Consider the following 24,097-nt stretch of genomic DNA (forward strand, 5'->3'; position numbering starts at 1 on the left):
ACCTGTTGTGAGAAAAAAAGCCATTTCTGCTGCTGAGAAGGGAGCACATTGGCCAGAAATAAGGTGCTTGTTTTTAAACATCAAGTTCTGTAGGTCCCACAGGTGGTCAGGAGCTAGCTGAAGTCTGGGAATGTCTACTGACACTTTCACTTTCATCTCTCCCATAAGAGGACCTCTGGTGTTCAGCAGGAATCCAGCTTTCTCTCAGAGTAGAAGCTTTTTTTCTTCTTCCATGACTGCCATTTCCTAAAAGCAGCGAGAACTTAAGTGCTTTAGCATCTCCACTTCCTTTTCAAATTTGGCCAGTGTTTTCTGCATGTTAAAAATGTGCCATGGAAAAGAACTGAGGACAGTTTCTTTAACAAAGCAGGCTAAAAGCAGGAAGAGCTAGAGAAAACCTCTAGAGCTAGAGCGCCTCAGCAGCACTACTCCAAATGCATCATATCCTGGTCTAGTAGTTCTTTGGAAGTCGTCTTATGCCCAGAGCGAAGACAGAAACCTTCTTGACGGGAATAGTGAGCAGTCCTCAGCCCCAGGCCACCAACAGACTCCCAAGAGCAGGTTTCCTGTTTATTTCTCCTCTGGGACAGTGGGGCCCTGCACTCTTGCTCAGACTCTGCAAGGACTGCACAGGCGCTTGCAAGTCCCCAGGGGCTTAGAAACCTTTTGTCAGGAGAGAGTTATGGAAATGCTGGATTTCTAGTTCCATGCTCTGAAGCACACAAAAGCTAGAAAGAAGAGATTCAGCAAAAGACAGCTTCTTAGCCAAATACACTTCATCTTTAACAAACCAAAGACAGGGTAGATGCCACTAGAAAAAAACATTCCTGCATACAATACCCTCACTAACCTCGCTCAGCTTGGGTCTGGATGTTGTAGGCATCTGGCCTGCCGCACTTCGTCAGAATTTTCTGCCAAGGGGGGAAACAGCTGCTTTTGTTCGTTTAGTACCAGTCTTCCCATACAAGCATCTTAATCAGAAGTCCACTTTCTGCATACAGTCTATTCAAATGCACTAGCTAGGCACAGCTACTGGCATTCCAGGGCACAGTAATTTGCAGGGACTCTTCTTGGCTGCCTTGAATTTTAGTCTGTGCCCTGCAGATCACATTCTAATGAGGTATCAAGCTATAAAATCTTATTACATATTACAATCAGACACTACAGCAAGTATTACAGAAAAAACACAATCACAAAAGTAAAAAGTTAAATTTATTCATCATAGCAGACTGCCTCCGAGCCATCACACATTCCATGGAAGGGAAGAAAAGACAAATACCATTCCCCACGTCTCCCCTCCTAACAATGCGAGATCTCTCCTCCTCTGGAGAGAAAGACGTCCTTAAAATGTATGCATACTGCCTAACACTGTTTAAATGGCGAGGTCTTGTTTATAAGAGCAAACTGGCCATTTAAGAGCCTGCCAACTTTCACTAGGACCCAGGCTCTGATAACCTGCATTCCTCTGTAGATGAAGAGTTATAACTGACCTGCTCCTGCCATGAAACCCCAAAATTAATCCCATCCAAGCTTTGGCAAATACAATGCAAGATACAAATCCTGTTTTTCTGCTAATTCTGCTAGTGACTATTTTCTTCTTTCTTATCCACACAACATAACCTGCCTGACATCATAGCAGCTGGATACCCCTGCCACTACAGAAGCCAGATAGGCCAAGTATCAAGTGAATCTCAGTTTTGAGAGGCATCCTCCAGCAATGCCACAACGCCAAGTTACCTGTGTAAATAAGTAAGCAAGTAAATGCTATTGATTTAGTATGGTGTACCACTTCTATCGCCCTTGCAAGCGGCACAGCAGTACTTCAGTGCCTTTAACCACTGCTGCACAGTGGTACCAGCAAATAGAGCTGACAGGACTAAAATTAAGTGCTTCTGGTTGGCTTAAGGGAAGGAAATAAGAGTTTTTTGTATTCATATACAAATGGTATATGGCCACTTTCTGAAAGGAGTGTGCACAGCACATTTCTGTCTCACTCATCACCACAGCATCTGAAAGTACTGAAAGATAAATACAACCTCCTTGTAGAAAGGAGGTACATCCTGCAAATCTCTTCACAGTGGAGAGGGCAATTCACTTGTTATCGCATGCTTATGTTTCCAAAAAGCTTTAGACGACATTCCTTATTGGAGACTCAAACCATTTCACTAGCGTGAAATACTTTATTTGAAACAACCTTTTTGGAATCAAGGGTTACTCCCACAGTCATACACTGGGCATTCATAGAATCAAAAGGCCAAGCTGCCAACAGAGGGCAACTGCTTTCATCTAGTAACTGCACATCCACATTTGAGAGAATATGGAAATGCTGGAAGAAAACATGTTTTAGTTCCCCTCTCTCTTTTCCTCGTCCTTCATCTGTATTTGGACCTCTCTTTGTCTTTTGATTTCTTAGGACTTCTGCTTCTGTCTGCTTTTTTATCCCAGTCTCTTATTCGGAAGTCGTCTTTGTATTTGTCTCTCTGTTTGCTGTAAGTGTAGTCTCTCTCTTGGGATCGGCTACGACTCCGATGCCTGTCTTTCTTGTCACTCTTGATCTTCTCTCTACAGCGTTCTCCTTCATGTTTTCGATCAGAATCCTGTTAAAGGAATTGGATAGATATGCAGTTACAGACAAAAGGGGAAAATATACAAAGACATGAAGAGAACTAGAAAAGAGTCAAGCATGGTTGGTTCCTTAGCTAAGGCTGAAATAGATTCACATCCATGATGATTTGAAAAAGATAACATAAAAAACCCCCCACTGTAACTACATGAAGAAGGTACGTCTACAGCTTTTGTCAGCATTTATGGAAAAAAGCATGGCTGCCAGGGATGCTGCTGCTTGTATTTCCTAAGCAGCTTTAGTAAAAACTGGTTATATCAGGGATTCAACCCAGATGGATATTATCAAACTCTTCATAAGCATCGCACAAGCTTCTAAGCTAGATTTGGATTTTGACTTCTTATCTAAGCGATGGAAGTATTTCAGTCATAGGTTTTGGTTCAAGCCCCCCAGGCATTCTAGTGCTATGAAGATGCGGAGCGCTTTATAAGACCTGACTGTAATAACACTTAATGGCCTAAATTCTAGGTTTCGGAAAAATGAATGACACCATTACAAAGACCAAAACTACACACACAAACTACTTCAATTCCTTGAAGCTAGAAGTCCACAAGAAAAAGCACCATGGAGAATCCAATCCTTTTAAATGTGCAGTCAAACAATAATGAGATAATGAAAAATCAGTTGTATTTTTACAGGCTGATGGGTATGAACCATACAAAAAACACATGAGGATACTCATACACATAGTAAACTCGAAGGGGTAGAAGTCTATCTAATTTAAAATGGCCTAAAAAGGAGAGATGAACAGTATGTACTACAAGTGGTCACAGTGTTTCAGCACACACACAAAAACCTTTAACAAAAAAATGCTGCAAGTTCAGGTAGCCAAAAATGAGGAAATTTTGAATTTCCCTGGCTTTCTGCACATCGTCACCAAGAACGCTGACCGAGTGGCTGAGTGCACAAAATGGATTTGCTCTGGAGAGAAAAGAGGTTTATGTAACACAGAAGGAATTGCTGTCAGTAGAACACCTGCTTCACTTGTTGCACTAGGCAGACATAATGAAACCACTGAGACAGTGTATTAGTAAATGAAGGAAAGACAGCTTAATTACTCAGATTGTGAAATGCCACACTAACAAATGCTAAAATGACTATATGGAGACACCAACACCCATACCAGTCACAGCATCATAGCAATTTTAGAAGTAAAAAGATAAAGATCACTTAGAAAGTTGCCATTTCATTTCAAGAACTCTAATGATTTTCTTAATACACAACACTGAGTTTTGACATGTGAACTCCCAACATTTTCAAGCACTGCTAAAAACTATTTTGATCTTACTATTCAACTAAGATATACAGTGAAACAAAACACAAGAGGAGTTTCAGAATCCTGCAGAAAGTTACGTATACAACTTGCTGTTAAGAAGGTGGTTGGCACTTTTGTTTTGAAGGTATGATCACTTGAAAGTTTAGTATCACTATATGCTCTAGTAGACAGAAAATGTTTTATGGGATTTTAATAACACCACTATTAAACACAGATCATTATGAACAATGACAAATGTCTGCATTAAATTACACAGTATTTCTTTCTTAGTTTCAGATACGATTTTTATTTTTTCCAAATATGTACTCATGACAGTAGCATTCACAATTCTATGGCTAAAACCTATACTGCATGTACAAACAAGCAAACTTAATTTATCTAGAAGAACAGTGAAAAAACTCTACTCAAAGCAGAGCTTTTGTCCAGAAAAGCAGTGATAAGGATGGTTGCCAGAGCAAGTTCCCAGAGCAACCACCACCTTTAGAATTATGTAGATAATGCTGAAATACTAGAGTTAAAATAAGCAACATAAAACCCCTGGACCAACACACACGACAATGATCACAGATTTGATTTTATCTACATAACAAAAAAATTCTGCTACTGCTAGGTACAATAATCTCACTAGTGCCCAAATGCTTATTCCACATCTTTACTGTCAAACTCTATTTCAGTATAGATTTTAAAATCCAAATCCATCAAAAAGGAGGGGTGATTCCAGCTATTTATAAGAAATTTGTCCCTTCATCTTGAGAGTGATGCACAACTATATTATTCTTGTACCCAAAAGCCTCAGTCTCCATCTGTTTGAAAAACATGACAGGTTTCAAGACCCTTTGTGTCAGGGCCTGAGTAAATACCAGAAGATTGACAGACTGGTGGTGGAGTAGGGAGGAACAAGGTAAAAATATTGACCAGAAAAACAGATGATGGGCTTGGTGCACTGCTGCCTTCTAGCTGGTTTGTTGCTGAAGTTTCCTCCCAGCACAAGGAGGAACAGGAGAAAAAGCAGAACAGCACTCAGTTGAAAAACCTACCAAGCCAACACTGGAGACAGGCTGCTGGCCAAGACAGCGTGGAGAACAGGTTAGTGAAGACTTGAAAGTGAAGACAAATAGCACTACGATGAATGCCATAGAAAAGGGCAACTTGCTGAAAGGATTCAAAAAAGTCATATGAGCATGGAGCCAGCTAAGCACAATGACCTTTACAGAAGCATTTAGGGTATAGGTATACAGGGCAAGTCTGAAAGTGCCACAAAAAGGTCACCACAGTAGCTAATATGATCACAGTGTAAAGAAAAAAATGTAGTCATTTGAATTAACAGAATGAATTGCATCTTAGTTCCCCCCCAAAATAGGTTACATTTCCCCTTAAATAAGATTTTACCTTTTTAAAGTCTTTGGCACAGAAAAAAGTCTATTTTTTTTAACATTCAAGTTACTAAAAATACTGGTATTTTGAAATAAAATCTTTTATGCCCTATCCAAGTCAGAAACATGCTGTTTTCCCATTGGAAGAGGAAGAAAAGGATTCCTACTTAAAAACAGGCTCTCTCTTACAGCTGAAGCCCAGGTTTCTCAATCCAGGATCACAGCCTCTTATCAATCAATGAGTAAGGGATGATCATCCCAATTCTTAATCCAGCACTGTGCTGGTGAACACACATGAGGAAGGAAATATGAAAAGAAGGAAAGATACTTCTGTGAAAGTTCATGGCTGGCTTTGCCAAAAGTAGTAACTTGCCAAACTGCACTTGCAGGTAAATCAGCTAGAAATACCATGACCACAAAAGTAGCACAAATATGCCACCTCTACATACATTAAGAACACTAGTTAAAGGTTAAAAGGAGCAAACAAATAGAGACAGCCTTTTCAGGAGGGAGATTTTGATCAAACTTGACCCTGAATATAAAGACAACAGTACCCAATAAGCAGTAAGAGCAGGAAATTAAAACCAGAAAAATCAGTATATTTGCCAGAAACCTGAAAGTCAGAAAGCCCCTATGTATCTCAAAAATCCACTGGATAGGCTATACTCCTCCAGTGATGCAGCTATCTTAAAAAAAAAAAAAAAAATCCAAGGAACCAAAAAACACAGAGAAAACTGAAAAGGGAACAGTCATAATATAGACCTCAAGCAGAAGCATGACCTGTATTCAAAAAAAACTCTACCAAATCCTATTCACAAACCCACACGGTACTGCAGCCTCCCGCTCCAGAACCACATCCTGTTACCTACTAAAAGCAAGCCACAACACCCTACCTCTTCTACCCTCTGGAATCAAGTCAAACAGCACAAGATTCAAAAATATATTCTTACAACATCAACACAGAGGCTGAAGATTCAGGAAATGGGTGTCAGACTAAGAAAAGGATGAGTCAAAATATACTAAAGAAAAAAAAACAGCAAGAGAACAGAAAAACAACATCATGGAAACTACTCAGAAAATAAAACCCCTTCAGTCATAGCTGGAGCTGGTAGCACAAACTGCAGTTTCAGTTGCTAGAACTTTACATTATAAGATCCTGTTCTCTGTTAATTAAAACCTCTGCCACACTAGGGGCTCAGGGTGGAAGTCTATGCATGAAGCATGGCTATTGTGGTCTTTGGCCAATTAGTTGTGGAAGGTCTGCTGTTGTTTTGGTTTAAAGTTCTTACCTCAAATATATTCTTGTATTTCCAAAATAGGGTTAAGGGAAAATGCTTTGGTTGCCTGTATGAAAAATGCTACCATTCATCAAAAATGTTTCCATACTGTTATGCTTTGTGCTAGTCTTGGTATTCCCACCGAACATATTCTGCCTCAAGAACATGCCTCCTTCCCCTGTTCTTGCATGAGTTCCCCAGATTATGCCCAAATTGTAACTCTAAAAAAAAATAAAAAAAATTACATTTTGTATATGCTAAACAGGATTTGTCAGCCAGGTTGCCTGTGGATTTCATCTGGAAAGCGCCATGCCCAAGAAACTTACTGAATCTCTAAATCAGTCTGAGTACATACTGCTCAGTATGTACATACTATACAGTATACGATAACAAGAATATTCAAGTACAGACCAGAGAAAGATTCTTCCCATAAATTAATTTTCAGAGCTCCAAGAGGGAACTATGTTGCTTGCCATCAGAGAATAGAAGTAAGTCTCCACCTGTGAGTTTGGGCATAAGAAGGCTAAGCTAGTTACACCGGAACAGGTAAAGGTGAGCAACAGAGAGGAAAGCAGTGGGAAAGAAGATACCAGAATACAGCAGCAGTAGACTACAGGAACAAACCGCAATAGGAGCGGGCTACTAAATCACAAAAAGATATACAGAGACACAGAAGAGATCACAGCATCAAGCACTAGAAAATACTCTTTTCTAGAACCTGGAAATAGCACCAGGAATCCCTCTGTCCTCATATTTTTGTGCTATGAAATCCACTGCTAATGTGTCTCACGGACCCCTTGTAACAATTACAACATACAGAGGTTAACAGCCTATTGCTGCCATTACTTGTTGTACCACCTGCAGGGGTGGTACCTGAATGGTTTTATGAATGATTTTAAAATGTTCTCTGCTAATAACACATGATCAGCCAGTTCCACACATGTAATTTCTGAACCATCAAGAAAGACGACTATTTCCAGCAATATCTGTTTCAAGAATGTTAAAGCAACAATGTCAATCAGCCAAAAGATAGGGGGAAGTGTAAACCAACATTAGTTCAGATCTCTGGTATGTATATGCTCCGATCAAGGCTTTAATTATCTGAACAGGTCCCTCCCCTCCACCCAAAGGATCCCAACTGAATTAGTATACAAACAGTGACAAAAAGACTTGTACCATGAATGTGCAATAGGGCTTACTGGTGGCACTGAAAAAATTTAATTGCTAATATTCATGAGAAAAGTTATTTTTAGCATCACAGCAAGAAGTGATGCAATGGAACAACTGAATCATGTATGCTCTCTGTACACAGAACTTAAAGCAGTACTCAAAACTCATGCCAGGACAACAGCTTTATCTACTGTGACTGGAACCTTATCACTTTCTGCAAAATTGCTAGATGACAGCTCTGTTTTCACTCATAAAGCTTGCATTGTTAAAATATTGGGGTTTGGGTGGGGTTTTTTTCAGCTTAGCTCAATTCTCTCTAATGCTCACACTTCAATGGTGGTTAACCCTCTGCTTTGTCATTGCAGACATTGTTTCCATGAAACATCAAATCTTGACTATCCCAAGTTTACAGAAACATGAGAACGCTGACCTGACAGGCTGCAGTGGAACTAATGAATGACAAAACTACTGTCTTCTGATGATCTCCTCCACAGTCTGAGTCTTACTGCACCGTATGCTTGCACAATACAGACGCAAGCAAACCAGCATACAGATCTTACAAAAATGTTTCCAAAACAGTTAAGGAAAAAAGAAAAAAGGTAATGCAAAGAGATTGTGTTTCTGATTCCATATGGGAAAAAGCCAACACACACTGGTCTGGTAAGAAAATGAGAAGTAGTTTGCATTCATGAAATATGATTAACTACCAGTTTATGACTGGCAATATGTGAACAACAGGTTCAAAGTGCTGAAGATCTCCTACTTTATGAGAGGCTACACTGCCTCTTCAGGATGTTTTGGCAAAAAGCCATTCAGACATGCCAAGTTTCAAAAGTCCAAGAAGATTTGGAAAGCCTCTTTCAAGACTTTGATCAGATACTAACATCAGCCTTCTGTACATCTACAACTGCTGTATCTTACGGGACTTGGCACACCATGTCCTCAGTTCAATACCAGACTTTTTTTTCCTGGCTTCTCTTATTAGGGGAACAATAAAACGGTATAAAGTTAACGCACAAAGAGGTTAGTACCTTAGATTTTTTGGTCCTCTTGTCATCCTCTTCATCTTCAGAGTGGTGGTGCTTTTTCTTCTTTTGTTTTTTAGCCAAGTGTGACTGACTTGTTTGAGACTCTTCTACATCCTCATCCAGCACAAGGTCATACTTGGCACTGATGGTGTTGGTTAAGGACAGACCTGTTACTTAATATCAACAAAGAGCAGAACATAAAAGCTCAGGAAGCAAACAAACCCCTGTTTATCAGACCAGGGTTTACCAAGACTTACTATGTATTTCAGTCAGAACAGGATCATACACATTGAAAAAATCAGCTGTGCTAAAATGACTGAACTCTGTCCAGTCAAACAGCACAACGAGGTCCCAATTCTCCTTTCCCTTCTACCTGCAGATATCTGAACAAGCTATGGTCTTCTCCTCTCTCATGCTCATCACAAGCAAAGTAGAATCGCAGAGCATGATTTAGTTACTACTATGGTCTCATTCTGGATGCAGCAGGTCCCTTGTGAAACTAGCTAAACCTCTGTTATGCTACATGTCATTCCAGGGCTCTGGACTAGGAACAGTATTTACCTGCACACAACATGGAAGATGAAAGTCATCAAATGAAAAACACAAAATGCTTAATTCCACCTCAAACACCAAATGGTTATATCAAGCAGCAGCAAAACATCCATTTGGCAAGCTTTAAGAATAAGAATTGTTTTCCAGGCTGTTTTCATAAACTGTACTCAGTGCAAAAAATACCTTTGACCAGCAAAAGGATACTCTTGCTTTGGTTTTACCTTTTCTTTCAGAGCAAGTTTTGAAGGTTTGTCACGTTCTTTTTCATACTCTTTGAAATCGTCCTTGGTGTACCGACCACCTGTCCACAGAAAAATATATTCAATTCACTCCAACTAAAAAAACAACCAAGATCCACACCTATCACTAAGTTCTGCTTATGAATTTCGGGGCTCTTCATAACCATACAGAGATTCATAGCAGGATACAGTTCCAGAAACAACACTGACATCTGGGTAACAGAGTAGGACATGTTGTGATTTTCTGTCCTCTTGCTTGCAGATCCCAGTAAACAACATACAGCTTTCTCCTCACTCATGCCCAGTGGAGACAATGTATGAACAGGACCACAAAGCAGGATTTAGCAGCTAGTCCCACTTTGATTACAGGTTGTATGTCACACTACTTAAAATTCTGCTACCATGAAAGCCTACAGACTATTCTCATTATTAAATGACTTTGTGCTCTGGGCTGAACAAAGGAAAATCTCTGAGGCAGCTACAGCTTAGGAACTCAAATGGAAAACTATAACGTCTTGATTTAAAGAGGGGCATGACAGACTTCATCTTCCATCCATTCACTTGAAAGTACCAGCTCACAGATTAATAAACTATTCTACAGCAATGTGCTGCCATCTCACGGTCATACTTAAAACTGCAATATTAACTGGCTAGGTCAGAAATGGCTACTGAAGGTAGAAGAACAGTACTTCTCCCAAGTCATTTTTTGGGTACCATATAAGCACAACAAGATAACAATATAGTTAGCTTTCCAGTATTTAGGACAATTTAGACCTAAGTTACACAGATAAAGAAAAGCTTTCCATGTAGTCAGTTAGTACAAGATGCACTGCAGAGCATGGTATAGATTACGAAGTCATCTCAGTCCTCTGTGCAGGACAAGTTCTAGTACCTCAGTGTCCATGACTAGTCCCCAACCTGGAGAAATCGTATGCAAATAGTTGAGGGCTGACTGCATTTTTAGGCAAAGACAGACAAGAACACCACCACTGCAATGCACAGTCACCTCTCCAAGTGGAGTCTTTTTCCTCATGTTCCCAACAACCAAATACCCACTGTATCCACCTCTCCCACCATCTTTTTCCTTCCAAAACATCCTCAAACATCTGAAATTGGGTTTTATAACATACAGCCTGCTATGCTTGACCTACAGGTGGTGAAGAGGGGAAATCCCTGTCCTGAATATTGACTTTTGGTTGTACACACCCAGGTGTCATACAATGAATAAAGAAAAGAAACTAGAAAGTAACAATGTACCACCGTATTATTTTGCTAATAAGCAGTATCAAATAACATCACTTTTAAAGCTTGAGAGGAACAAATGGTTTACTGGCAAAAATACATCTGATAAAAAGGCAATCCATGGCAATGTAATGTTAATATAACAGTAGTCAACCCTTCTACTCTTTCACATGGAACAAGTGAAGAGAAGAGCTAGGAACTGTGTTGCTCTATTTACTACAGTACCAGGAAAACTTATATCCCTGAAGATGAGATGATTTAAGCTCATAACAATTGCTTTTCTTTATATAATACTTAGCGTATAGATGTCATGGCTTATTAAGTTACGAAGGTCAAAGAATCGCAAGTGTACCTACCTTTTCCCTTCCACTTAATCTTTGCAACAGACTGGCTAAAATCCACATGTATCCGTCTGTCATCTATCAGCACATTGTCCATTTTGAAGTAGGCTTTCTCACAGTCTTCCTCCTGATATTAATGTTACCAGAAAATTTTGAGTCATGACTATGTCATAGGAATATTCACTGAAGAGCTCAAACACAAATTCAACTGCTTAATGGCATACATTTTTTTCTAAAATGGCATAAAACACAGCAGTTCTTGCATTGTGCCATTTCAAAAGAAATAGTTACGCTTCGTCCAAATGTAAACATTTCAAATTCCATTTCTTAAGTTCATTTCACTATTTTAAAAATTTGCCAATCCAGCTACGTGTTTGGCACATGTAATACACTCGGAAAAACAAGGGAAAAAAGGACAACAACTAATAAAAATCTCAATTTTAAGTAGATAAATAGGATAAAGAAAAGCGAGAACACTTTTCCAGTGTTTTCCAGTTTTCCTCAGAGATTAGAAAGATTTGCAGATACAAACAAGAAACAATGCGCCATCAAGAGAACTTTTACTATCAATCTCACAGTAACAGTAGCATGTTGATAAAGCAAGCATCATTTACAAGCCCAATATAGGACACTACTGTACACACCGATCTACCTTCTTTCATACACCCTCCTCTTTTTATGCAGCATGCCTCCTTTTTCTCCTAGCATTCCCTTCTTTAACTCTTCAAAGTCCTAATGTGCTCTGGGGAAAAAAAAAGGGACCTGCTCTTCTCCCACTAGTTTCAAGGCAACCTAAGAAGAACATACTTGTATCGTCTGGTTGAATAGAGAAAGAAACGTTTGCCTCATTTAGGACCTACAACTTCTATAACTAAGTCAGTAAGAGAAAACATTAGCTACCCCACACATCAAGATTTCACTGTTTTTCCTTAATGGAAATATGCCAAAAATGAACTTTTATAAGCAGAATCTACATACAGTATACCTAAATAACATACCTTTTCAAACTCAATGAAAGCATAACAAAGAGATTCACCAGTTTTCCAGTCTCGAATCACTTCACAGCTGAAAAATTTATATGAAATTAAAATGTCAATGCTGTTGGAGCAAAAAATGTAGGATAGACAAGCACTGCTTCAAAGTGAGAATAACAGTTAAAAAAACCAAAAAACCTTGAAGATTATTGTAACATTTGATTCTGAGACCCCTACTGATGTGGGGGTGTCTGCACAGAAAAAACACATGTGACATTACTTGAGTCATTATTAAACTTAACTCATGAGTGCTTAACATGAAGTGTAGAACTAGGAATGAATAATGAAACAAAATCTGTTTTCCAACACTACTGTTTGTTACGGATTTTTTGCATTTCACTAATGCAAGACAAGAAATTTCACATTCTGTTTTCTCAGTCATTTTATGGGAAGTCTAAACAGACATCATGTGACCAACAAGGTAAGGATTCTTCTGCAAAGAATGAGTATGTAGGCTGGTACCCTTAACAAGAAAAAAGATGACTTTGGGGTATAGTATAGAGAGGTGTAGGAAAGTAGATTTCACTGCCCATCATGTCTTTTGATGCCAGTACTAGGAGGAATCAACTGAAACTAGGAGCCAGGTTCAAAACTGAAAAAGGCAGCAGGCATGTCCTGCTGGGACAGGATACTCATCTAGCTAGATGCGACTTTGTATCACCATTGTTGTGGTCTCTATCCAAATCCATGCAGGCACAGGATAAATCTCCAGAGATGCCAGAATACTGCTTAACAGCCAAACCTAAAGATACTTGTGGGAATCAAGTTCAGTCTCAACAAAGAAGGTTTTCTTTTTTCTTTTACAATAATTACCTTTTAATGGGACCAAATCGTGAAAATATTATCTCTAGGTCTTCATCTGTGGTCACAGGATTCAGTTTACAAACAAACAGCACATTTTCTGGTGGCTTGACCTCTGCATCTGGTAAGTCTCCCACCTGTGGCATACAGAAAAAGACTTTTTAAAGCTCTCTGTGATTTATTGCCACAAACACAGTGGCAACACATCTTTTGGATGATCTCAGACACTTCCTATCACAAAATCAAAAATTAATAAAGTAGTTTTCCTACTCAACGTCACAAAAAAAGTGTTTTCCATAGCACCTAAAAATCACAGAATCACAGAATCACTATGGTTGGAAAAGACCTGTAAGATCATCAAGTCCAACCTGAAAAAAAAAAAAAAAAAGAGAAAAAAAAAAAGAAGAAAAAAAAAAGCCAACCACCACACAACAACAACAAGCCACAACACACCAAAAACCAACCCACCCAACACCACACAGCACCATGTCCATCAAGCTACATGCCACAATGCCACATCCACACGCTCCTTGAATACCTCCAGGGAGGGTGACTCTACCACCTCCCTGGGCAGCCTATTCCAATGTTTCACTAAAAATTATTATCTATTTGCAATTCCACCACTGGGGCTTCATGAAAGTCACAAATACTTTCTACCTTGCTTTGCCTGTTCATAACATTAGAAATACACAGTTCTAAAAGGTGAAAGTGTATTTTTAGAGCCACTCTGTTACAAAAATAAAAATGGACTGCATCTATTCCTAAGTCTATGTCTATACCCAAGATAAACTTGCCTTTCCTTGAAATCTGGTAAGAGCTAGGATAAGCTTACATTTAAGATAACTTGATAAGGATGAAAAGTTACAATTATACAACTTTGTTCAGATACACAGAAGGGAGAAAGCATTCATTCTTACTAAGAAAGAACACTTGCTTACAGCACACACAACTTCAACATATTTGCAACTTTTGATCAAAATTCCCATCCTCGAACTAGCAATATAAGTTACAGAGGACAATGCAAATACACACACCACCTCCTGTTGAATTGTAGCACTTCTTTTTAAAAGCTGAACAAAGACTTGTGATATTTAAACAATTTCTCTCCACCTTTTGCTTAATATGCTAATAAAAAGGTAACGCATGTTTGAGAGTAGAAAGAAGCAAAATAACACAAGAAGCAGATTCCACAAAAGAGAACACAAAAGGCGTTTAAGCACATGACGCTCTCAGAGAAGTTTAATGTTTCGACAAAAGAACAATGGAACTAATAGTTGGGTTTTTTCAAATCAGTGAAACTAGCAGTACACTTAAGTTTTTCATCTCTCCAGCTTAAATAACATAGCTCCCTATTGCATACTACCCAGCAATACTCAAGGAAAATTACTGCAGTGGCTTACATACCCCATTTGCCTTTTTTAGCTAACCTTAACTTCATCTGGAAAACAGGTCATTAGCCCCACTGCTGCTGCAAAACAACAGCCCACACCTGCAGATGTTCTGCAACATTGTGGCCACATCTAGACTGACCTCAGTATTAGTCTCTGCTGTAAACTATTCACCATAAATTTGAATGTGGTCATTATAAAGAAGTGCGATGGATTCATCCGTCCTTCAACAATGTGTGTGCTTTTTTTTTCTTTAAAAAAAAAAACCAAAACTTCAAAGCCTGTTCACAATTTTTGTTACTATATGGAGTTTACAACTGCCAGAAGTTACCAAACATTATATTTAAAAAAGGAAGAACATAAAGTTAACCAATGTTAAATTCAACTAATCCCACAGAAGGAAGACAACCATTACGTATATGAATAATGCAATCTCAATGCCACTATATGCACTGGGAAGAGATTATCTCAAATTAGCTCAGCTCTCTCCCACACATGCTAAACCTTTTCCAGGATTAAAGCTATTCAGCAGCATATTATGTATGTTACGTTTTTCAATTGGATGCATTTCTAGCAAGTTTTTATAAAGCCTCCACTGGACCCCTTTTAATCCTGGCTTTATCATCAGTTTTACCAGAAAACCACCTCCAGTGCTCATACTCAATCCTTTTCATTGTACCACAAACATTTAATAGCACAGATTCTGAGCCATGACATCATCAGATGAGCAATTTCAAGCTAAACAGTACACATCCTCCTAGACTTAATATAGCATGCACACACATAGGAATAACATTAAAAGGTAAATACAGAAAGATGTTCACCATTTCCAGAAGAATGGCACGAGTTTTTGCTTCTTTTTCTGCCTGAACTTCTTCTATTTCATCTGCAGACCGTCCTTTCATATCATCGATTTCTTCATCTGCTCCTATTCTGCCACTCTGAAAAATGAAGGAAAAAGCTATTTATTATCAAGCCATGGCCAAAAATTCTTTCTCACTTCCCAAATATTATTGGATGACCTCCTCCCTCACCCCTCAAGACATGAAAAATGCTTAAGCACTGTGTCTCTGCAGAACTGGGCTTTCATACTGTTCTTCCAACTTAGATTAAAAAAAAAGAGAGAGAAGATGTTATCCTCATGTGTTTCAGGCATTATGAACTATGTATGAAATTTCAGGCCCAATTTGAACCATATTCAGTTAGATATTCTAAATTCTCCTATCTCATACTCAACACCTCACCGAAAGTGTCAACTCATTTCTAACCTAGATAGCTCCTACCAGAAACGAAGATAATGAACACTGCAAATATCTGTAGTGTCCAATAAGACTCAAACATTAAATACAGTATATCACAACAAGAATTTTATTTTTACACATCTACATCTAGGCAGGATTTGAGGTTTATTTTTTTCTCTCCTCATCAGCATCTCTAGAATGTTGCCCTTCTTACAGACATTTCTACACCAAAAGGTGTATCTTCAGACAGGCTATGGGGGGAAAAAAAAACCTAGGTGTAAGCTTTCAAATCTCTATGCAGCTGGCAGTGAGCTATTAAACTCCTTATACCATTTAATATACAGAAGGTACTTCAGAGATTAACCACACTGCAGATGTACTATGAAAGCCTAATTCCAATCTTGTAATTATATCTATTAAGCTTAAAACTAAACAATAGTCTCTCTAGTCAATTTATTCATTGCTTGAAACAACTGTTTCCATACAAGGAGATAATCTCACATAGCAACTTCCATAACTGCATGCTATGAGAGTAAGTGACTATTATATTTTTAGTAAATTCCTTCTGTTTGATCAAATACACCACAACAGTATGCATGCTTGTGGATGTAACTCAAAGAATGACCAAGATTACTTCCACTGAAACACAGACAATTTCACATTCAAAAGGAAAACAGCAGTAAGCACTTTAATATTAATAAATGTTAGTTGTACTTTGCCTTCTACCAGAGCACACAAAAACCCAGTAATGCCAAAGGTGAACGTTCTCAATGTTCTGCTTAACAGCACTGTAATCAGAAATCTAAAATACGGCTTCCCAATCTAACTCTACCATAGTCACAAGAGACTACACCCAAGTCACCCTTTTATCCTTATCCGTATTTGATTAAACACAGCAATAGCCCCAAATAACAGACAAGCATTTGACATATCAGAAATGAAGCTGGCATAGAAGAGCAACTCCTATCCTCCTATGCCAAAAATGTGTAGCTCTTTTAGGACATAAATTTGACAGAAAGTCTTAAAGACAGCATTCTTATTTTGACCAAGTCTGTGCTGGCCACTAGTAAGGATAAGTTTATTTAATTATTTCTTCCAACTTTTGCCCAAGAAGCTATCATAAACACTCACATCTAGCTGTTCCTTAGTAGGTTCTGGTGAGCGATCAGGAATAGACAAGCCAGGTGGATCTTCAAATGGATCATCTAAAATTACTGTATGATTTATCCTTATAGAAAACAAAATCAAGACCAGCATCAATCACATGCACATAAAGCTCTCTTTACCCAACTAACGGGAAACCAGCCCTGCTGATTCTCAGTTATATCCCAACCAGCCAAACATACTGTATGCTTGTAAATACTAGTACTGATGCTTTTCTAAACGCAACACTATTGCACATTTTCTTATATAGTTGTTAATTTTAGTACCTGCTTATTCTACCGATAATACTGGAATAAAAGAGTATTTAAGATACCATGTAATGGTCACCTAACATTGCTATATTAATCTAGTTTCCAAAAAAAAAGATTAATTTAATTATGATGTTTTGTTCAAAAAGGGAAGTTAAAAACAGTCACACCTGATATCCTGATAGGGGATAAAATCCTTATCTACAAAGGTTTCATTAATTGTCTTCAAGACATCCATGCCTTCTGTCACTTCTCCAAATACTGTATGCACACCATCAAGGTAATCCAGGTTTTCTCCTGTAGTAATAAGAAACTAGAAAAGAAGATACAAAACCAGTAAGAGCAAGCAGAAAAATTCAGGGCTTGAGTTTTACCTTAGGGGAGGTACAACTCTCACTGAAATCGGCGGGGGAGAGGGGGGGAACCCTCTTCCTGACTTCCGCGAGAGAAGATAAGTCTTCTCCCATCAGCTCTGAGAACATGGTGAGCCAACCTACAGCTCACAGCCACTGCCTGAGAAAGAGAGGCTCTCTCATACACGTCTCCCTCTGCACAAGCTCACAGCTCTGGCTCACTGGACCCTTCTGTGAATTGATGAGACTCAGTAACCTGGCAGAAAACTGGACCAGCAGAGGAAGAGCAGATGGTTGGTTGTCTGCCAGGTAGGTTTGCTGAGAAAGACCAGCAAAGGATGTGACAGCCATCACAGCTGATGAAAGGGAGAGGACAGAAAGAGCAAGGCTACCCCTCTGGGCAAAAGTGAGCTGTGAGCTGAGCTCAAATCACCTGTTCATCAAACTCCATTCAGCAGGTGCATTTTCACAATTTTGGCAAAAGCTTCCATAGTTCTATCTTCACCTGCCTCTATCCAGACTTTTTTCCTTCCTTACTTTGTATCACAAACCCTTCTCTCCCAAAAAACAGGATGCAGTAGCACTGAGAGGAGAACTAGAACACAGTAGCATTGACTTAGATCAGCTCGAACTGGCACTGAAATGTATCCTAACACAAATCAGGTCTTTCACTTTAGGGCAATTCTGAAGCTATGAAAATTGATACCAACTGAACACTTGGTAATAAATTAAAGACAGAGGATACTGAACAAAGGAGGAAGAAGCAGTTATGCACAAATATTGGAATACAACCATTACATCCACGCTTCACAATCTGACAAGTAACATCTCACTCCTCATTCTCTGCAACACAGTTAAGACTGGTTACTATTTGGTATAGGTTACACTAAGCTACATTACATTTGCAAGCCAACTCCACGAAATTCCGTATTGGAATTTTTCTTTCCTAAGGAAGAAGATGCAATAATGTCCCTGGCAACTGCATTCATTCCCATATGCCTGCGTATATGCTAGCAGGCTGCATTCTTAAATGTAAATATAAATGTCATCTCTTCTTCCTAAACCCCCCATCCAAACAAACAATTTTATACATACAGTGCAGGGAAGCAGCAAAGTTAACTCCATATATTACAAGCTCTAGCTGGAATAGAACTGTAGCTTTTTTTTTAATTGCTTTTCCATTATTAAAAAACCCCTCTTTTTAAAATTAAAACATAGGGATATTACAAGTGAGGCATTTTAATACATAAAAGTGACAATGCATCTAAAATAATAATTTTAAAATAATATCACTCTATGAGATTAGAGCTTTAAATATACCTACAGCAAAAACTTTGTGCACATGAACAGGGAACAGCAAAGGGAACACCACCACCTTCAAAAATTGTTTTTTAACAGCGCTGGGATAAAACTGTAAACTTACATTGTATTATTAATGCACACTTTTACGTAATCATACAGAGGAAACTGTGGTATGACTTCAGTGTCCAAACTAACATGAAGTTATAACCAGAAAGTTTTAAGATTATTTTAAAAACCAATTTCCTTACTTTTCACTTCCATTTAACTACAGGATTTCTTCCTGCCCATTCTATAAATTAGCAAAATCAGATCAAGGTATTAACAGAAATGAATAAACAAAGGAAAAAAATAGAGGACTGAATTCTAGCAAATAAAATTTATAAAATTAATCTAGGACAGGATTTGAATCTGAGCATTTTAATCTCTTTCTTGTCTGTAATCAAATAGCCACTGGCACCTGAGACACTATGCAAAATACTTATCTATGGCTGGTTTTACATGCCTTTTGACCATATTACAAGATGATGCTATTGAGATGACACCGTCATTGTTATGCCTCTTTTGTAAATTCAAGGAATTTTCATTTTAGTTACTTAGATGTGTACAAAGGCTTTCCAACACTGTATGCTGACCTGTGATCCATGCTGGTCATTGCCATTGTTCACCATTGACACGGTTCCCTTTTTCTTGTGCTTAATTCTTGGCACTTTTTCTGCCTCAAAAAATCTAGCTTGATCACCGTACAGTTGACTGAAAATATATATAACAAATACGTTACAAGGCAAAGGAATTTAAAAAGTGAGATAAACAAATGCTATGCAACAGTAAATAAAACATCTTAAGAAAATTTCACGTTGGCATTCAACGAAAACCAGAATTTACATTACATCCATGCACATTTTTATGGACCTGTACACTTAGGTAATTCACTTTATATTACAGGGAACAACAGATTTTTCTCTAAGGCATTTCACAGTGGATTTTTTTGGGGGGGTGGTAAGGTTATTTGTATGTTTTTAAATGCATTATATAACATTTTCCTAAGGCATGAAGCAAATATGTATTTTGATAAGTACGTTCCATAAAAATAAGTTAATCCACACTGTAAAAACATAGTAATTTATGCCACAAGTTTCTCTTCCAAGATAAATGGACAGACACTAAATCTATGTGTAAACTTAGCTCACCACATAGACAGGACCACATACAGTAATTTGAGATACAGCAGATAGGGCAAATTGTTAAATTCTTTTTAATTTTTTAAGTCTAAGCCTGTTATCACTCATTTTGTCTCACTCCATAACTGACAGAGGCATGGTCAATACACTAATTTGCCAAAATTTAAGGACAGTATTCTGTTTGAACTCATTTTGCTAAGCAGGTATAAGCCTCTATGAAGAAGGGATTCAAATTAAACTTCGCTTGCATCAGTTTCCTGGGTAGCAAGAACAGAACTCCAATTCAGCATTAATGAACAGGTAGGAAAGAAAAACTGCCATTCTCCATGCTAGCAGCAGAACAGAATTTGCCACTCTCTCATCACACTATACTTCCCTATCTGCCATACCAAAGAGCCTCAGAAGACCAATCCTTATAAAAGAGCAGAATATTAAAATAAATTTGATCTACCCATGTGCGGAGACAGCTCAGGTCTGGCAAGTTTACCTACCTAGACTTGCATCTGCTTAGCGCAATTATACTGATTCCAGGAGCACCAGAGTGGTGATCCATGTATCCAGGTTTTCAAGGTTCTGTATTTAAGAGGCTCTGACAGACCAGACTTACAAAAGTCAATATTGGTCTAGCAACACTGCCTCTGTTCAAATTGAGCTATTTATCTCTGTATACAGTGTTCCCCAGCACTCCGGGTTTAGTTCTGCTCTGCAATTTTAATTCAACTTTTAATAACAATTTCAAAGGAATTACATAGAACATATGCACTTTGCTAACTCCCATCCTAGCTGTTTGAATGATTTCTTCAACTTTTATGTGCATGACCACTGAAGACATCTTAAACAAGGAAGAAGAGTGATTTCTTTATACACATTCAACATGACTAAAATGAACTCAAGAAGCTTTTAGAGCAACAGGATTACTTTCTTATACACAGATGATATCAAGTATAGCCTCTATATTCCCCTCCCACTCAATTAAATACATTTTGTTACAAAAATAAAAGTAGTAACAAACTGCTAATGATTTTGTCTTCTACAGAGCACTTTGTTATGACACTTCTTTTACGAAACCAAACCTATAGTTATTTGCTGACTTTTACATAAACAGAAATCTATGTACAACTTGTTAGTTGTAACTTCGCTTCTAAGGTCAGAGATAGAATACTGTCCAGAAAAAAGAATCTGAATGGCCAAAGGCAGCACAGGAATTAAAAAGGTATGACAACCAAAGAAGCTTATGCATCAACATTTTTACTTGCCAACAGTAATTCTGCCCCAAGAGAGCTGAAGACAATCTAGTTGGAACCCCTATTCCCCTATACAACTTCTCTGATGATTAAGTAACACAAAAGTTTTACTTACCAAAATATGGATTCCCCTCCACGGCCAGTTCCCATGGGGTCACCGGTTTGTATAATAAAATCCCTCTGTTACAAAGCACAATACATAAGATATTGCTTTCATGTTTGTGAATTTAAACCTACAAAAAAAATAAGGAATTGAGAATACTCACCTGTACATTATAAATAAGACAATAGTTGTAGTACTTGACTTTGCAGAGCTTCAGAAAATTCAGACAAGCTGTAAGAAATTATGCCAACATTTACTAAAGAAAATCCCAGATACAATAAGTATAGATGCAACAGATATCCAGTTCAATGTATAGAAAAGCGTTTTCAGAGCAGACTGTGTTAAGTCTTATCAGCATACAACCTATAAACGCTGTGAGAAATGCTCTAAGGAGAGGTAATGCTTCCTCCCTCCCTAAAGCCTACCTCTAGTGATTCAGAGAACCCTAAATACAGCTACTTATACAGAAACGCCGGGGTTTTTTCTCCTCAATTTCTTTCCAAACACCTAAGAAAGATCACAGTTGCCTTTCGATTTAGAATATATGACATCTTCTCCATTTTTTTAATAAATATGCGTCCCATGTAGAATAAACGCACAGTAAAAAAAGTCCCAAACTTCCTAGCAGGCAGCAGGTGCTGTTGGGATTTCAAACACAGATACACAAGCAGCCCACAGGGACCGCTGGCGGCCACGGAAATCCTGGCACTCGTTCGGATCTAATCCCGGGACCGAGGTCGGACGCGACGCGCCAAAACACAGGGTGGGAGAAAGCGTGCTGTTGAGCGAAACCAGCCCTTTGAAGCCTGCTTCTTTAGGAGGCCGTGCCGGCAGCTAAACCTCAAGCTGCGACAGCCCCAGCGAAGGGCCCGGCTCGCTACCAGGGGCGCGGGCGGGGGAGAGCGGCCCAACGGCCCCTCCTCCTTCCCCGAACGGCGGAAAACCTCGGGAAGCTTCGCAGCTCCCAGAGCCCCGGGAGCCGCAGGGAAGCGAGCGGCGCGTCCTCCCCCACGGCGTCCAGGGAAGCGAGCCGCGCGTCCTCCCCCATGGCGGCGGCCACGAGCAGGGCCGGGCGGGTAAAAGCGGCACTTCCCGACCCATCAGGCGCCCGGCCCTGCTGCTGCCTGCAGCCGGCCGTCCCCAGCGGCGCCTAGCCCGTCCGCTGCTTTATTCAGGGCTTCCACCCGCCCGCGCGAGGGGGAAAACCGCGCCCCTCCCAGGCCGCGACCGCCTCAGCTCCCCCGGCCCGCCGCGCTCCTACCGCGGGGCCGCTCCTCCGTATAGAGGTCGATCACCAGGTCGCCCAGCGTCGTCTCCAGCAGCACGGCCATACTCGCCACCCGCCTCTGCACGGCAGCGCGGCCCGCCGGCGCTGGGCCGCCCTCTGCCGGCGCGGAGGAGGAGCTGGTGCCGAGGCGGCGCGGCCCCGCCGCCCCCCGGTAGGCCGCGGGCGGTGGGGAAGGCGGGAGGGCTGCCTCGGAGGCCCTGCCAGGCGCCCTGGAGGTGCAGGAGGAGTTCCCTGCTGCAAGAGCCTCCCGTCCTGGGGGCTGGATGCCCCCACAAGCGTGTCGGCCTCGCAGCGGGTCGAGCCCCGGGGCCGAGCCGGCCCCCGCAGCTGCCCGCCTCCATGCTGCAGCCTTCGCCGGCCTGAGGAAAGGTGCGCGTCAAACACCAACGAGCGCGCCCGTTTCCGCTGTCCTGGCAAGCTCAGGGGCTACGGGAGCTACGGCGCGGCTGCGCCCCCACGCCTCTCCCCTCCGGTGTGGACAGGGCGGGAGGCAGCTGGTGTAGGCTGCCAGGGAGCCCTTCCTGAAGGGGATGGCAGACAACGGAGCCCCCCAGCAGCAACCTCCTCCGGCAAAGTAGACGTTTTGAGGCTGATCATGCAGCTTTTGAGCGTGGTGCTCACTGAGGGGTGTGTGCGCTTATTCTACATAATCACAGGAAACCACTTTTACCTCACAGTTATTAATTAGAGGGTTATAAAGTGATTAGCGGTCCCAATATTTGGCTGGAACACATGGCTACAACACAGCCTGTAATACTGCAGGTGACACTGAAAAAACAGACGAGCAAACAGAATTTATTCCTTTCCAACTGATGCCATAGCATGATTGTTCTTGGGCTTACGTGCTACAGCTGTACTAATCTAAAGGCTCGTTATCTTCAAAGGAAGGGATGCTGCTCCCCCACGCAGAGAGCTTCCACGTCAAGCTACGCTGTCTTTACCTCTTTCCGGATCGTGCTCTGGTACTCATCGCACAATGAGTCAATTCAAGTCACTAATCTGCTGGGAAACAATTTATCTTTTTATTGCTGACTTTGCTTTCTGCCAGATTAATGACATGAATTGACTCACCATACAGTACAAGGGGACCTGTAAAGGGGAAGGGGGGGAGCAGGAATGCACAGCTGGCAGTACTGTTGTCCCACAAGCGGGGTCCGGTACCCGGTGTGCAATAGCCCAATCTTACACACAGAGCCAAGATATTTATTTATTTCATGTTTGTGCAAAGATGGGTGCTAGGGAGTAATTCCACAAAGCTAGCACCCCGCACGAAGGAATTACAATGTATTTATCCTGTTACTTGGTTAGCAAAAACAATGGAAAACCGCCCAAATTTGCATTAATTGGTTAGTGATTACCATATCGCTTGCTATTGGTTTGTTATATTTAAATTAGTTTTGCTTGCCATGTAAATCAGCACGCATGCTCTTGACAAGTGTGTGGGGAGAGCAATTTGCATAGACCCTCAATTGAGTCAGTGGTCGTGATCTCTCCCTGCTGCCTTTACCTTTACCCCAGTTACTGTGGATTTTGCTGACTTCATGCCGGTGTCATTCTTCTATCCTTGTTATCTTCCTTGTAACAAGATGTCTCCTTGAAGTCCCTCTTATCAATCCCTCCTCTGCAGGTTGG

At 40.2% G+C, this 24,097-nt stretch overlaps 1 protein-coding gene across 1 annotated transcript; it reads right to left on the reverse strand.

The window, feature by feature from the left end:
* Nucleotides 1–1,239: 1,239 nt before the first annotated feature.
* Nucleotides 1,240–22,508, reverse strand: PPIL4 (peptidylprolyl isomerase like 4). Its single transcript, XM_059834406.1, has 13 exons — nucleotides 22,439–22,508; nucleotides 21,341–21,408; nucleotides 21,190–21,254; nucleotides 19,285–19,402; nucleotides 17,168–17,310; nucleotides 16,717–16,813; nucleotides 15,169–15,285; nucleotides 12,969–13,093; nucleotides 12,120–12,186; nucleotides 11,137–11,248; nucleotides 9,504–9,600; nucleotides 8,751–8,889; nucleotides 1,240–2,597 (listed from the first exon to the last, which is right to left on the reverse strand). Exons 1-13 carry the CDS (start codon nucleotides 22,506–22,508, stop codon nucleotides 2,373–2,375), a joined length of 1,443 nt encoding a protein of 480 aa, XP_059690389.1. The 3' UTR covers nucleotides 1,240–2,372.
* Between the last annotated feature and the right edge of the window lie 1,589 nt (nucleotides 22,509–24,097).

The sequence above is a fragment of the Gavia stellata genome, chromosome 2 (genome assembly GCF_030936135.1).
Source record: "Gavia stellata isolate bGavSte3 chromosome 2, bGavSte3.hap2, whole genome shotgun sequence".
NCBI classification, from domain to species: Eukaryota; Metazoa; Chordata; class Aves; order Gaviiformes; family Gaviidae; genus Gavia; species Gavia stellata.

Excerpts from the sequence above, each read along its gene's own strand:
- PPIL4 (XM_059834406.1), bottom strand. The coding sequence starts at position 22,508 with ATGGCCGTGCTGCTGGAGACGACGCTGGGCGACCTGGTGATCGACCTC. Across the intron at positions 16,814-17,167 it reads ATCCCCTATCAGGATATCAG|GATAAATCATACAGTAATTT; the intron begins GTGTGACTGTTT and ends GTTTTCTATAAG. Across the intron at positions 11,249-12,119 it reads CTTTCATTGAGTTTGAAAAG|GAGGAAGACTGTGAGAAAGC; the intron begins GTATGTTATTTA and ends CATTAATATCAG.